Raw genomic sequence first — 14687 nt, forward strand, 5'->3', positions numbered from 1 at the left:
ACACGCCCCTACCCCAATAGAATCTGGACCTTCTTTTGATAGACCCACCCCACACATACGCAACCCAAGCAACAATGTCATTTAGTAGACACGCACCTTACTGCTGATTGGCTACAAGTGTGTTTTAGTAGTCGGCCCAGTCCCTTTTCCAAAGCGTTGTTCAGAAATCGTTCACTCCGCCTTTCACAGCAAATAGTAGCAATAGCTACTAATAGCTAATAATGTTGTTAAAATAAGCTCGTAACCTTGCACAGTCAGCAATAAGGTATCAAGTCAGCTCACGTTATTTTTAAAATAATTTTAAATTCAAATCTTCTTAGATCTGTCCTGTTGTTCTCACTGGAAAACCACCTAGTGGAGTGCGTTCTCCACAACCGGCATTATTGTAGAATGAAGAACAGGCTTTCAACAGACCAGGTAGGTTACATATGGTTGTCTTTCTTCATAAATACACTATGCATATGCCGACTGTGCAGTCTGTTATGTAGCCTATGTTTTTTCGTTCGCTCCGGGCTCTCACTTGGTGTTTCTACCCAGACTTTGTCAAGTCCTCAAACTTTAACTCTTTCGCCGCCATTGACGAGATAACTCCTCAATTAAGAGAAAACGCTTCCCCGCCAATGACGAGAATTTCCGACTTTCCGCAATACCGCTATTATCCACCAGGTGCACACTTCCGCAACTTATACAACCTGGAAGAAGCGCCTCACGTGACAGAGAAAGAACTCCATGTATGTTTCAAATGGTGGCTTTGCATCTGATCTCTACACTGTAAAAAATTTCCGGGATTTCACAAGATGTAACTGTGATATTTCACAGTTAATTACATTATTAGCATGTCACAGGCTTTAGCTGTGACATTTCACAATATAGTACAGTATTCAGACTTTTATTGTGAAAATAATGCCATCGGCGAAATCACAGGGAACGGCTGTAAGTTCCGACGCGCGCTATCTGTTTGGGTTCTCTCATCTCTGCGGTCTCATCCAACGGATTCAGTGGTAAGTGTTAAAATGTCAAATTTTATCAAATAAATGATTGATTTATTTTCAAAATATATGTCATAGTGCATGGAGTATTATCCAAATGTCGTTATTTGTAGGTTTCGCGTGGGTTGAACCGCTGAATTTAAAAATAAAGCAATGAACAGATGTTGGTAGTGTTACTGTGAGACCTTTTAGGAGCTTTATTAAAAATAAAACATTATTTGTTAACTTGAGCTTTTCTTAGTGCTAAGCTAACAGCTTTCTCTCTTTTTCTTCCTACACAGCATCTTTCTGCGGTATCCACCGGGGAGTAAAGTTATGAGGTAAACTGTGGCTTATACGAACATTATGGCCGTTATTATCAGATAGAAAAATGAACTTAATTTATATGCCCGGTTTCAGTGAAACTAGGTCATGGTGTCGTGGATAAGGGCAGACGTAAATTCATTTCAACATATAACTTAACGTTAACATAGAGGTGTGTGAGAGAGATACGGAGCAGCGGTTATCTGTCGCGTTACCTGAAAAATAAAGTGCGTAATCTGCGTATGTCAATGTTTTAAGACATTTTAAGGGGTGATTCATATCGCGTCTTTTGCGCGCTCAAGTTCGTTATTTCAAATATAGGCGAAGCGACGCGCTCGTTTTTTCCGGCGCGTCCGCACCGCATTGATTTAAAAACATTTCAACATTTCAGAGTCATCTGTGTTTTTGCAAGTAACTTACACGAACGTTAATGTGATTTCCAGCTGTGGGTAATTCATACGTTTTAATCATTATCTTGTGATGGTGTTTGCATTTATGGGCAGAACTGACTACATGGTGAGCTTTCTAACTACACACACAGTTCATTTTAAGGTTGACACCCCAGTTGTCCTGCCCTATAGTTTCACATTTTAACTAATCTGTATATATTGTTCAGTAGTGCTTAGTAACTTTCATGTGTGTGAACCTGCATTAACGTATACAGCATGAAAAGTGAAGCCTTCTTCATTGTTTACAGGTATTTTTTCCACACTTCACAAGGATGGGGACATCACTCAGAAGAGTAAAGTTTCGAGAAGCCCTGGATAACAACTACAATAACATTCTGAAGTTCGTCCAAGGAGTCAACTATCATCAACGGGGTAAAGATGTTTTGTCTTGTTTTAAGCTCAAGGCAAGATAAGGCTGCATTCATTCTACTCTTTCTGATGGCAAACTTCAACGAGCCCAATGATACCATTGTGCTTAATGTTAAAGGAACATGCACACATTTTGGGAATTTAGCTTATTCACCGTATCCCCCAGAGCTAGAGAAGTCCATACATACCTTTCTCTTCTCCGTGCGTGCTGTAACTCTGTCTGACGCAGCCCCCACTAGCTTAGCTTAGCACAAAGACTGGAAGTGAATGGCCCCAGCTAGCAAACTGCTCCCAATAATTGACAAAATAACGCGAACAATTTCCTATTTATTTGTATAATCACACCATGTACAAATAACAAGGTCATATGAGACACAGCGATCTTTTAACAGTATACATACTGGGAACTATATTCTCAGAAGGCGAAGCACTGCTACTTGGGTGATTTGCACGACTCTGACCAAACTCTCTGCTCCTCACCAGGGGCTTCTCGGGTGCTGCGAGCAAATCACTCCGCCCAAGTAGCAGTGCTTCACCTGAAAATATAGTTCCCTGTATGTATACTGTTAAAAGGTGGCTGTGTCTCATATGACCTTGTTATTTGTACACGGTGTGACTATACATATCACAAAATGTTCTCGTTATTTTGTCACTTATTGGGAGCAGTTTGCTAGCTGGAGCCATTTACTTCCAGTCTTTGTGCTAAGCTAAGCTAGCGGGGGCTGCGTCAGACATAGTTACAGCACGCACGGAGATGGGAAAGATATGTATGGACTTATTTAACTCTGGCCCAGGTGAAAAAGTAGTACACTTTCATAATAATATTATACTTAAAGTGGTCTATTTTCGCACACTAATTTTGTACCTACTAAAAGTTAGTTTTTAGTACTTTTTAAGATGTTCTTAAGATTACTTTCACTGTGCTATTTTGAGACACCATGAATTTAAACTAAATTGCACTTTTAACATACTATCTCTGTATTAAAAATGAATTTATTTAACACCTGTATTAAACTTGAACCCAACTTTCATACAAAGATCTGTTCAAGTTTACTACAAGTGGTACCTAAATACATTTTTAAAATACATTTTTATCACATTTTAGTTCATATTTATGGTGTCTCAAAATAGCACAGTGAAGTACACTTAGATGTTCTTAAGATTATCTTAAATATTAAAGAAGATTTTTTAGTATATTAAGTACAAAATTAGTGCACGAAAATAGAGCACCCCAAGTACACCATGGAAATGTACCTCCCCTTCACCTGGGGGATACAGTAAATAAGCCAAATTCCCAAAATGTGGGCGTGTTCCTTTAATGTAAATATATATTTTACCCTTAAATTAGTATTAAGTCTATTATTTTTGGGTAAATGCACTGTACTTGTATATTGCCTTTCTAGTCTTCTGGGTCCGGTTGCACCAGCTAGACGTAAAATATAAGAGTGTAATAGTCGTGCGTAAAGAGTTCATTATAGTTGTGCGTAGGTCCTACAGCTTAGCCGCAATGGTGTAGGTAACATGTCGGTTTTCGTATGCACTTCTGCGTAGTCGCCTGCGTCAACATGCAAATACACATGCAGGCCGCTGGTAGGCAGTATCCACGCGTGTAACCACAGTAGAAGCTCAACCGCCAAAGAAGAAGCAGCTTGCCCAGCCAACCCACAAACGAAGAAGAACAGCAACTTGTGTATGTTTTGAGAAGACCAGCAATGATGGAAGCAAACAAACAGCGATTTATGTTGCAGTTTGAGTCAAATCACTCCTCAACCTGGCCCATCGTTGTTCTCACTGGCGCAAACAGAAATATCTATGACACAGTTTGTTTACCAGACAGGAAGGGTTCTAGTTGACCAGTCACAGTGCTTGCTGTCCGTGTAGAACTGACGCGCTGTTAATAATTTGGCGAGGGCACGTCAGGCTACCCAAAGCTATGCTCAGGCTACGGATAACCTACAGCATAGCTATAACATGGGCTTAAACAGATAGTTCATCTTAAAATAAAATTTTTGTTTATAAGCATACCCCCAGGCCATCCAAGATGTAGGTGACTTTTATTTTTCAGTAGAACACAAATATAGATTTTTAACTCCAATCGCTTCAGTCTGTAAGTTGTATAATGCAAGTGGATGGTAACAAAATCTGAGAGAAAAAAAACATACACAGATAAATCCAAATTAAACTCTGCGGCTCATGCAGACACATTGATGTCCTAAGACACGAAATGATCGGTTTGTGCGAGAAACCGAACACTATTTATGTAATTTTTTACCTCTAATACAACACTATACCCAAAACAATACGTGCGTACACATCACTGTCTGATTCCTGTAATGTTTAATGGCGGGTTGTGAAACAACTTCATAGGTGCATACCCCCACCTACTGTATCGGGAGCCCCGTATAGTGTATATGGGCCCTCATGCCGTGCATCCAATACAGTAGGTGGCGGTATGCACCTATGAAGTTGTTTCGCATCCCACCATTAAACATTACAAGAATCAGACGGTGATATGTGTGTGCGTATTGCTTTGGGTATAGTGTTGTATTAGAGGTAAAAATTTAGGGCTTCACGATATACCGCATGCAATTATGAATGTAATATTGTCAACTTTTCAGTGAACTACGGCTCCGTGTAGTTAATATTGCTCCATCTAAAAGCAGCTAATGGTGATTTACTACTAATCAAGGAACAGGCTTCACTGAACAGAGGCGCATGACAATTGCATGCGATTTATCCTGCAGCCCTATAAAAATGATATAAATACTGTTCGGTTTCTCCCACAAACATATTGTTTAGTGTCTTAGGACATTGAAGTGTCGTCACGAGCCGCAGCGTTTAATTTGGATCTCTGTGCATTTTTTCTCTCTCAGATTGTTTAACCATCCACTTGCATTATACTGACATATTAAAAAGGTTGTAGTTACAAATCTACATTTGTGTTCTACTGAAGAAACAAAGTCACCTAAATCTTAGATCTTAGATGGCCTGGGGGTAAGCTGACAAACATAAAAAATTCATTTTAAGATGAACTATCCCTTAAGGGGTCTACACCGTAGCTACGCCGTAGGTTATCCGTAGCCTGTGCGTAGCTTTGCATAGAAATTTTAATTATAAAATTGCCAAAATTTTAACAGCGCGTCAGATCTACAAGGTCCACAAGCGCTGTGATTGGTCCACTAGAATCCTTCCCGTCAGCTAAAAAAAAATCTTGCGTCATCATAGGTATAGACGGTTTCATCGGACGCACAAAATAACCGTCTGGATCCGACCTTTACTTCCGGTTTCGTTTTTTTAATGGTCTGACTAGTTGCTAAACTGATCTCTTGAACAAATGCCTCGTCGAAAATAACAAATGTTTTGGTTTCCTATGTAATCTATGTGTTGTTGTTTTTTTGCTTGTTATATAAATAAACTACGTTTAAAGAACTTTGTTGTTATTTGTTCTTAGGGGAGTTTACCGGAAGTTACGTGCGGACCGCGGCTGCTTGTTTATGTTGTTACTGCTGAAACATTCTATATCCGTTTGCGATGGTGAGAACAAAGATGGGTCAAGTTGAGGAGTGATTTAACTCAAACTGCAAAAAAGAGTCACTGGGTTTTTATTTCCATCACTGCTAGTCTTCTCAAAACATACACAACAGGCTGCTGTTTCTTCTTCATTTGTGGGTTGGCTGAGCAAGCTGCTACTTCTTTGGCACGCAAAAGTACATATGAAAACTGACGCGTAGCCTACGCTCGTCAGATCGCATAACATTATAACAGGAATAGGTACGTAAAGGAACGATGGTGTTGTAGAAATGTAGTAAAGTAAAAGTACAGATAATTTGTTGCAAAATGTAACAAAGTAAAAGTCAAAAGTATGTACTATAGATTATACTTAAAGGAATAGTCTACTCATTTTCAATATTAAAATATGTTATTACCTTAACTAAGAAGAGTTGATACATCCCTCTATCATCTGTGTGCGTGCACGTAAGCGCTGGAGCGCGCTGCTACACTTCGATAGCATTTAGCTTAGCCCCATTCAGTCAATGGTACCACTCAGAGATAAAGTTAGAAGTGACCAAACACATCAACGTTTTTCCTATTTAAGACGAGTAGTTATACGAAAAAGTTTGGTGGTACAGGATAAAACGTAGCGCTTTTCTGAGCGGATTTAAAAGAGGAACTATATTGTATGGCGTAATAGCACTTTTGGGAGTACTTCGACTCGGCGCAGTAACACTCTCCCTCTCCCATTATGGAGGGAGAAGGGAGGCGGATTTTTCAGGCGAGTTGAAGTACTCCCAAAAGTGCTATTACGCCATACAATATAGTTCCTCTTTTAAATCCGCTTAGAAAAGCGCTACGTTTTATTTTGTACTTAATTTACTTTACTTATTACGTAATTTACAGCTGCGTGGCGTGTTCGTTTTTAATTCGGCTCCCATGTTAACAGGTTAGAGCTTGCAGAGTGCCTGCTTGAGATGTACGTCTCAGGCGCGGCTCGAGCTGCGTGGAAAACGAGTGCATGCTAGAAATAGAACCGATGCCTTTTTTCATGTGACACGCAAGCCTGTTGGAAGCGTTTCCAGGCAAAATAGAATAGGAAAATATGTTTATATTTCATTTTGTACACAAATACATAATAATTAATGACATTTTGATGTTTGAAAGTCTATAGATTGACATAAATTCAGATATAAGTGTAATTTAAATTTATATATATCGATATATCAAATACTGCACCTGTTAACGGTGTCCTTTATCAGTAGGCATTATATTTATTCCTGGTCTGTCGGCGACATCCCTCTATGTCACCTACTGCAGCTGTAGCGCGCCAGTGTGTCAGCGGCCTTACATTTTACCACTGCCTAACAGGATGTTAGATACCTAACCTAACTGCACCAGAAGTGGACATGCACAAAGTTGACAAGTCCTGCCCAAAAAACCCGGAAGCATGATAATCCCCTATTACTTGACGTTGTGAAGACCACCCACCGATTGAAAAAGAAATTGGCTATTAACACATATGTTTGTTAAGAAACGTATATCTGATCCTCATTTACATTTTTATATTAGAAGCCTATATTATATATAAGCCTATATTTATCAATGCGCGTGTGGACAAACATACAAACATTCTATAACCACCGCACCGCAGTAAATTGGTGCATTACCATCGCGGTGGTAAAATACTGTCACCGTTAACAGCTGTAATATACTGTATATATACATACATACATACCCACTACTGTGCAAAAGTCTTTGACCAGCTTTGTTGGACAACCTTGTCCAAACTGAGCTAACTTTAGTTTGCTCTGTACTGCATCCCACTTGAAAAAAACTAACAGCTTTTCTCTCTGCCTTTTTGTTTATAGGTGCTTCTTGGGCATTAATTCGGAGACAGACAGGCAGAAAGGACAGAAACAACAAGCTGCAAGTCTGTACACTGATTAGAAAACTTATGACTTGAATGGATGTCAGTCTAGTGTGTCACAAATACTAGTTCTTTGTTTAGCTAGAGGCGATTGTACACTTTGTACTCTTACAATGTTCTATATCAGGAGTCTCCAACTCCCATGGGCAGCAGCTAGCCCGCACAGAGTCTGTGAGGTGCCCACCAAATCACATTCTATTAATAGTCTCAATTGTAATATTTGTTGATTACATATTTTTTATATTGACTTGGCTTGGTTTACATATGTTACAATTTTAAACAATACAAAAACATATCAAAAAGTACAATGAAATAAAATCAACAAGTAAAAAGTTTTGAGTAGACTATATCAAAAGGTAGCCCTCCAGAATGTTTTATCCATTGTGGTAGCCCTTGCTCACAAAAAGGTTGGAGACCCCTGTTCTATATTGTGTCTGTTACATAAAGATACATGAAGAAATTAGTGAATGTCAGTCTACATTGTAAAAAATAAAATATTTGTTGCACTTATTTTTTAAGTTTAATTAACTCTAAATTACAATTTATTTCAACTTTCTTGACTAGTAAGGAGTTGCTATTAATTATAAAAAATAAAGTTGAAATAACTTAAGCTAACTACTTTAATTTTATAATTTATAGCAACTCTTCATTAGTCAAAAAAGTTAAATGAATTATAAATTCAAGTTGATTAAATTTAAAAATGTAAGTTCCGTTTTTTACAGTGTAGAGCGGGGTGGGCATTCCTGGTCTTTGAGGGCCACTGTCCTGCAAAGTTTAGCTCCAACCCTAATCAAACACACCTCAATGTCATTTCCAAGTCATACTGAAGCCTTTGATTGAGATTTTCAAGTGTGTTTGATTAGGGTTGGAGCTAAACTTTGCAGGACAGTGGCCTTCAAGGACCAGGAATGCCCACCCCTGCTGTAGAGTGTAAGCAGTGTTCCAATGCACGAAAGGAAATATTATTCTGTGTAATTATTATTCTGATGTTATTTATACTATCTGAGATAGTCAATGAATAATATGTAATAATTATATGTAATATGTTATGTACAAAATAAAAGTATGAAATGGATTGTTTTTGTGTTTATTTATCTTTTTAATTTTAATATATTGATATAGCCAGTAACATTACAGTGAACACTGTAATTCTACAGCAGACTACTGCTAAATAGCAGTCCATGAACTGTAACTTAATGACTAAATACATTTATTCTATGGGATAATGCTGCTATATCACAGTAATCTAAAATACATTACTTGTAATTTCACAGTAAGATAACGTAATATTACAGTAACATACTGCTAAATCACAGTAATATGGAGGACTAACTACTGTAAGATCACGGTATACAGCTGTCATTTCACAAGTATTTACTGTAAAAATGACACAGTAACATACTGTGAAAGTACAGTACCTGCATGACAGTAATTTACTGTGAAGTTACATACTGTACCTTCCTGTGAAAGTAATGCAACTGGTTGCCAGTAATTTACTGTGAATTTACAGTCAATCTTTTTACAGTGTATCAAAAGTCTAAAAATGGGATTATCTCAGCTTTTGCTCAAAATTGGGTGATTTTGAAGAATAAAAGAGAAGTTATGAAGGTAGGATGAAAATTTTTTTTGTTTGGAAGCAAGAGGGTCTGTTCTTTCATATGATATATTGTTTGTTTATATATTTAAAGGAGAACATTTTCTGGAAGGCATTAAACTTTTGTGAAAATCATGAAAAATGGTGGCGCTGGCTGGCAACTTGTTTTTAAAAACGCTGGCGGGGAAAGAGTTAAACTTAGCTTGGGGTATAAAATTTGGTATAATTTCTGTAAGAACTTAATTTATACTAACGACCCACTTGAAACAGCAAGGAGTTAAACTTAGCCTTCGCTCCGTATGGGGTTTTAATGCCATTTATCTCTAGGCTATTTTTTAAAAGAAAAAGAAAAAAGTTATGCAACCAAAGGTTATTTTTTAACCATGGGATGGGCATTTACCAGTAATGCAATATTGCAATATTTGAGCTAATATTGACGTTTAAGATGTTTTGAAAGTTTTATGTATTTTCCATTTTGTTACATTTTCAAAACTTCTGTGAAATTGTGACACAATTTAAAATACATTCAAAAACGTTTTAATAAACGTCACTTACATGAACAAACATTTGAATATTCATTTTTTATTAGCTCAAATATTTAAATATTATATTAATATAAATGCCCATCCCTAGTTATTTTGACCCATGGTCGCAAAACAACAACCCAAAATTGGGTCATTTTTAACCCAGCATGTGTTCTGTCCAATATTTACACAGCATGGATTAAATATAACCCAGCCATTTTTACAGTGTTGACACTATTCCACTATTTCTTCACTTTTATTACACATGAATATTCTCTTAATTATTTTCTTGTAAAACAAAGTATATCGTTAGCCTCATAGCATAACTGCTCATTTTTTTCCAAATTGTGATATCTGCCTACTTTTACTGTTCTTCCACTGTTGCATCATCCTGCCTTTCTGCTTATGTCCTTAGCCAACCACAACATTTATTAGAATCCAAAAACACTATCTGCCTTAGCATAACAATATGATTTCTAATTCTAAATATTGTGTTTTTTCGTGTTTTCCAAAAACATGGAAATATGACTTAGGCAATTATGCTATGAGGCTAACGATATAGTAAAACATCATCCAGTTATTTGTTTCAGAATATTTTCAGTTTTAAATTACAACATAATGAGGCGGTTTCCTAGACAGGGTTTATTCTAGTCCCAGATTAAAATGCATGTTTGAGCTGCCATAATTTGAAAACATCTTGCCATGACATATCTTAACATATTTCAGTGCTGTTTTGTCTCAAGATGCACACCAGTATTGTTTTTTGAAAGGTATGTTTGTAAAAACTACTTAATGTCCTAATATAACTGAGGCCTAGTCTTGGATTAATCTAAACCCTGTCTGGGAGACTGCCCTATAATGCACTTCCATAGCATGACGCATTAAAGTAATTGACAGCAGAAAAAGCAATAAAATACAAACATAATTCATTCCTATGTTAAACCTATTCAAGGTAGAGAACACAATTATTTTTGTTATGATAATTTTTTGTGCTACCGAATGTTTCAGTGTTTTTCGTAAGAATGACACATATATACTTTACAGTTTATGCATGCATTCATATAAGTGATATAAAAAAAGCATCATATCGATGCATTTTTAGTTCCTTCCAAAAACAGATACGCCTTAGGTTAGAAAGCCTGTGATTCGCAGCTGGTGTCGACAATATAAAGAAGTCCTATTAATCACGCTAAAACAATACCCCTAAAAAAGAACCTCATGTTATTTAGATGCAATAGCACATCAACTGCTTTAAAAATAGATTTGACTCATATTATATTGCATGTAAATTTAGATGCTTACGCAATGGTCGAAAAGACTTCTTAGATCCAATTACACTACAATTCACAGCTCTTAGGAAGCAATTACCCGGTAAAATGAACAAGTAAATCAGTTTTTATGGGGAGCTATTTTAGGTTAAAAAAATTTGAGACTGTATGCTGGTGTATCACAGATAAACGTCTGTCTGTCACACTCAGTACTCAAGAGAATGGAACAAACAGAACTGTCACACTCGGGCAGCCTTCGAAAATGAGACACTTGGGTTTATTTTATGCATGCAGTTGACATGTTCTCAGTCTCACGAGAATATCAATTCAGCCACACTGGAGAGCTAATGAAAGATAATTTGTTGAGAAAAAACATCATTACCAGGATAATTCGATACGAAAGATCTGTTATCATTTACACAACCATGATTTTCTTGCATTTAACTAAAAAAGCACCTGTTCTGAAACGGCTGTCTCTGATCCATATTCACTTTATTCAGTAGCTTGGACATTCTGCTCAGGAAGAAATACAGTATGGTGTTCCTGTAGCTTAAGTGGAGCATTGCTCTAGTTTTGGGTTTGATTCCTAGGGAACACATCTGCTGTTAATAATGTATATCTTGAATCCACTGTAAATGGCTGTGAATAAAAACATCCCCGAAATGCATTTATTGTAGTGATCAACGATATATCGGTCGGCCGATATATCGGGCCGATATTTGCGAGTTTTATGTGTATCGGCATCGGCCGATATGTGGCTGCCGTGTTCGCCGATTTTTTCCGGCATTATTTACAGACAGAGTGCAAAACAACCAACCTTTCCATGACAACATCAAAAGATGGTCCCATAGCACCCTCACCTGTTTTTACTATTTGTTAAATATCGTTTTTTAAGTTCAATAAATGTTACTTTTTTAAAATTGAGACTTGTAACATTTGGCATCATCATTGTGTTCATTTTTATGCTGTAAATTGGGTATCGGCTCCAGAAAATCGGCAGCCTGTATCGGTCATCGGCTAAGGCTGATGAAACAAAAATCGGCATCGAAAAATCCATATCGGTCGATCCCTAATTTATTGCAATATATACACTCACCTAAAGGATTAGGAACACCATACTAATACTGTGTTTGACCCCTTTTCACCTTCAGTCCTGCCTTAATTCTCCGTGGCATTGATTCAACAAGGTGCTGAAAGCATTCTTTAGAAATGTTGGCCCATATTGATAGGAAAGCATCTTGCAGATTTGTGGGATGCACATTCAGGGCACGAAGCTCCCGTTCCACCACATCCCAAATATGCTCTATTTAGTTGAGATCTGGTGACTGTGGGGGCCATTTTAGTACAGTGAACTCATTGTCATGTTCAAGAGACCAATTTGAAATGATTCACGCTTTGTGACATGGTGCATTATCCTGCTGGAAGTAGCCATCAGAGGATGGGTACATGGTGGTCATAAAGGGATGGACATGGTCAGAAACAAGGTACTCAGGTAGGCCATGGCATTTAAACAATGCCCAATTGGCAATAAGGGGCCTAAAGTCCATCACCATTACACCACCACCAGCATCCTGCACAGTGGTATTCGTGTTCTCATTCTTTTTATGCCAAATTCTGACTCTCCAATCTGAATGTCTCAACAGAAATCAAGACTCATCAGACCAGGCAACATTTTCCAGTCTTCAACTGTCCAATTTTGGAGAGCTTGTGCAAATTGTAGCCTCTTTTTCCTATTTGTAGTGAAGATGAATGGTACCCGGTGGGGTCTTCTGCTGTTGTAGTCCATCTGCCTCAAGGTTGTGCGTGTTGTGGCTTCACAAATGCTTTGCTGCATACTTCGGTTGTAATGAGTGGTTATTTCAGTCAAAGTTGTTCTTCTATCAGCTTGAATCAGTCGGCTCATTCTCCTCTGACCTCTAGCATCAACAAGGCATTTTCGCACACAGGACTGCCGCATACTGGATGTTTTTCCCTTTTCACGCCATTCTTTGTAAAGTCTAGAAATGGTTGTGCGTGAAAATCCCAGTAACTGAGCAGACTGTGAAATATTCAGACCGGCCCGTCTGGCACCAACAACCATGTCACGCTCAAAATCACATTTCTTTCCCATTCTGACATTCAGTTTGGAGTTCATGAGATTGTCTTGACCAGGACCACACCCCTAAAGGTATTGAAGCAACTGCCATGTGATTGGTTGATTAGATAATTGCATTAATGAGAAATTGAACAGGTGTTCCTAATAATACTTTAGGAGAGTGTAAATGTAGGCATTTAGCAACCGACTGGCCATAAATCAGAACTGGGGTGGGTTTTCCAAAACATTCCAACTACTGTCCTAAGTTTCGTCGTTACTGACAAAGTTTAACAATTTATTGTTTCCCGAAACCTTAATTCAAACAAGCATACGTAACTGTAACTGTATAGATTCAAAGATATAAAGTTAATGACAACTTTAGGAATTGGAAATTTCTTTGATCAGCTCTGAATGGCTGAGAATAAACTTTGGTGTAACTTGATAATAATATACAAGGCCATATGCAAGTGTACTGCTGCACCACAGCTCTGACTATGCTGAACACTTCATAAAAATGGGTAACGTCTGTTGATACTGACCTCCACCGCAGTACACAGTGCAGTCCTCCCAGCTGCTATGAGTCCACAGGTACATGTGATCAGGTTCTTTTACTGTCTCGCTGCGGTTCTCCTGCGACTGGTTAAGGGCAACAGTGTACTCATAGTGGATCCCGTACGTCTGATCGTGAAACAGAAGAATCTGGGGGCAGATGGAAAAACAGGGAAATGAAGAAAATGTTGAGAAAAAGAATGTCCAGGGTGCTCAGGGAGTTCAAAAACAAATATTTGAAGGTGCTCTTTGGAGTTGGTAATTCCAAATGAGTGTATCAAAAAGATAAATCCATTATTGAACTGGCTACTTCATATTAGACAATTAAAATACATGGGGAAAAGAATGTATATGTACGTCTTATGTCACTCAGGTGTTTCTAATCACCATATATAAAATAGGTAATTGTTTGTTTGGAGAGCGTACCCTAAAGAATGCCGTCTGTGCCATTACGCGTGGGTTGCCTTCTTTTCCCCATGTATTTTTAATTTTCTAATATGAAGTAGCCAGTTCAATAAAGGCTTTTAAAAATTTCACTGAAGAAGCGCGCCTTGGATTTATCTTTTTGATACACTCATAAAGAAAATGTTGCTTGATGGTCACTATGAAGGATGTTGAAAAATAGCTGCAAGACGGCTTTCAAAAATGTCTCATGGAAAAAAAAACATGAAACATCAGTTAGGACAAACATAAGGATGGAAAAAGATATTCTACATTTTTATTTTTAAGTGATTTAATAGCTCTTTTCCACCGTCAGACCGAACCGTAAGGAACGGTGAGGAACAATTACATTTATGTTACCACTTGAGCCTGGTTTCGGCATGACACGATTAGATGGTTGTGCAATGATGAAACCACGGTTCAGGATTCGACACCCATCTGTTGCCAGCTACAAGATCTTCAAACTCTTGCATTATCAAGAAAACGACTCACACGCTTTTGTTACATTGTAAAGGACGCTATTATCAACCTCTAGGTGGAAAATAAAACCATAACCGGCACATAATGGTGCAGGTAAGTGGTCCCCTCCAATAAGTCTTTCACAGAAATAGAATTTTCTTGACCTGTTTTTTGCTTGAAAACATACTCCAGACATTAAACCACATCCAGAGGCCTGGGAACAAGCATGAGGTCAGATTCCAAGTG

At 37.8% G+C, this 14687-nt stretch overlaps 1 protein-coding gene and 1 long non-coding RNA gene across 6 annotated transcripts in view; one reads left to right on the forward strand and one right to left on the reverse strand.

Moving 5' to 3' along the window:
• The window catches only part of adamts17 (ADAM metallopeptidase with thrombospondin type 1 motif, 17), a 244291-nt gene that overhangs the window by 76272 nt on the left and 153332 nt on the right, over positions 1 to 14687 (reverse strand). For all 3 annotated transcript variants that reach the window (XM_055187083.2, XM_055186975.2, XM_055187023.2), the window contains one exon: positions 13532 to 13691. In XM_055187083.2, coding sequence (XP_055043058.2) covers positions 13532 to 13691 — 160 coding nt within the window. The remainder of the gene's footprint in view (positions 1 to 13531; positions 13692 to 14687) is intronic.
• Positions 770 to 7850, forward strand: LOC129436717 (uncharacterized). Of its 3 annotated transcripts, none has more exons than XR_012360102.1 (4): positions 770 to 1001; positions 1103 to 1309; positions 1990 to 2113; positions 7474 to 7850. It is a non-coding gene; the product is annotated as an uncharacterized lncRNA (long non-coding RNA). The 3 variants fall into 3 exon arrangements; XR_012360101.1 differs by having other exon boundaries at positions 1271 to 1309; XR_012360100.1 differs by having other exon boundaries at positions 770 to 1309.

This window comes from Misgurnus anguillicaudatus, chromosome 21, assembly GCF_027580225.2.
Source record: "Misgurnus anguillicaudatus chromosome 21, ASM2758022v2, whole genome shotgun sequence".
In the NCBI taxonomy this organism is placed as follows: Eukaryota; Metazoa; Chordata; class Actinopteri; order Cypriniformes; family Cobitidae; genus Misgurnus; species Misgurnus anguillicaudatus.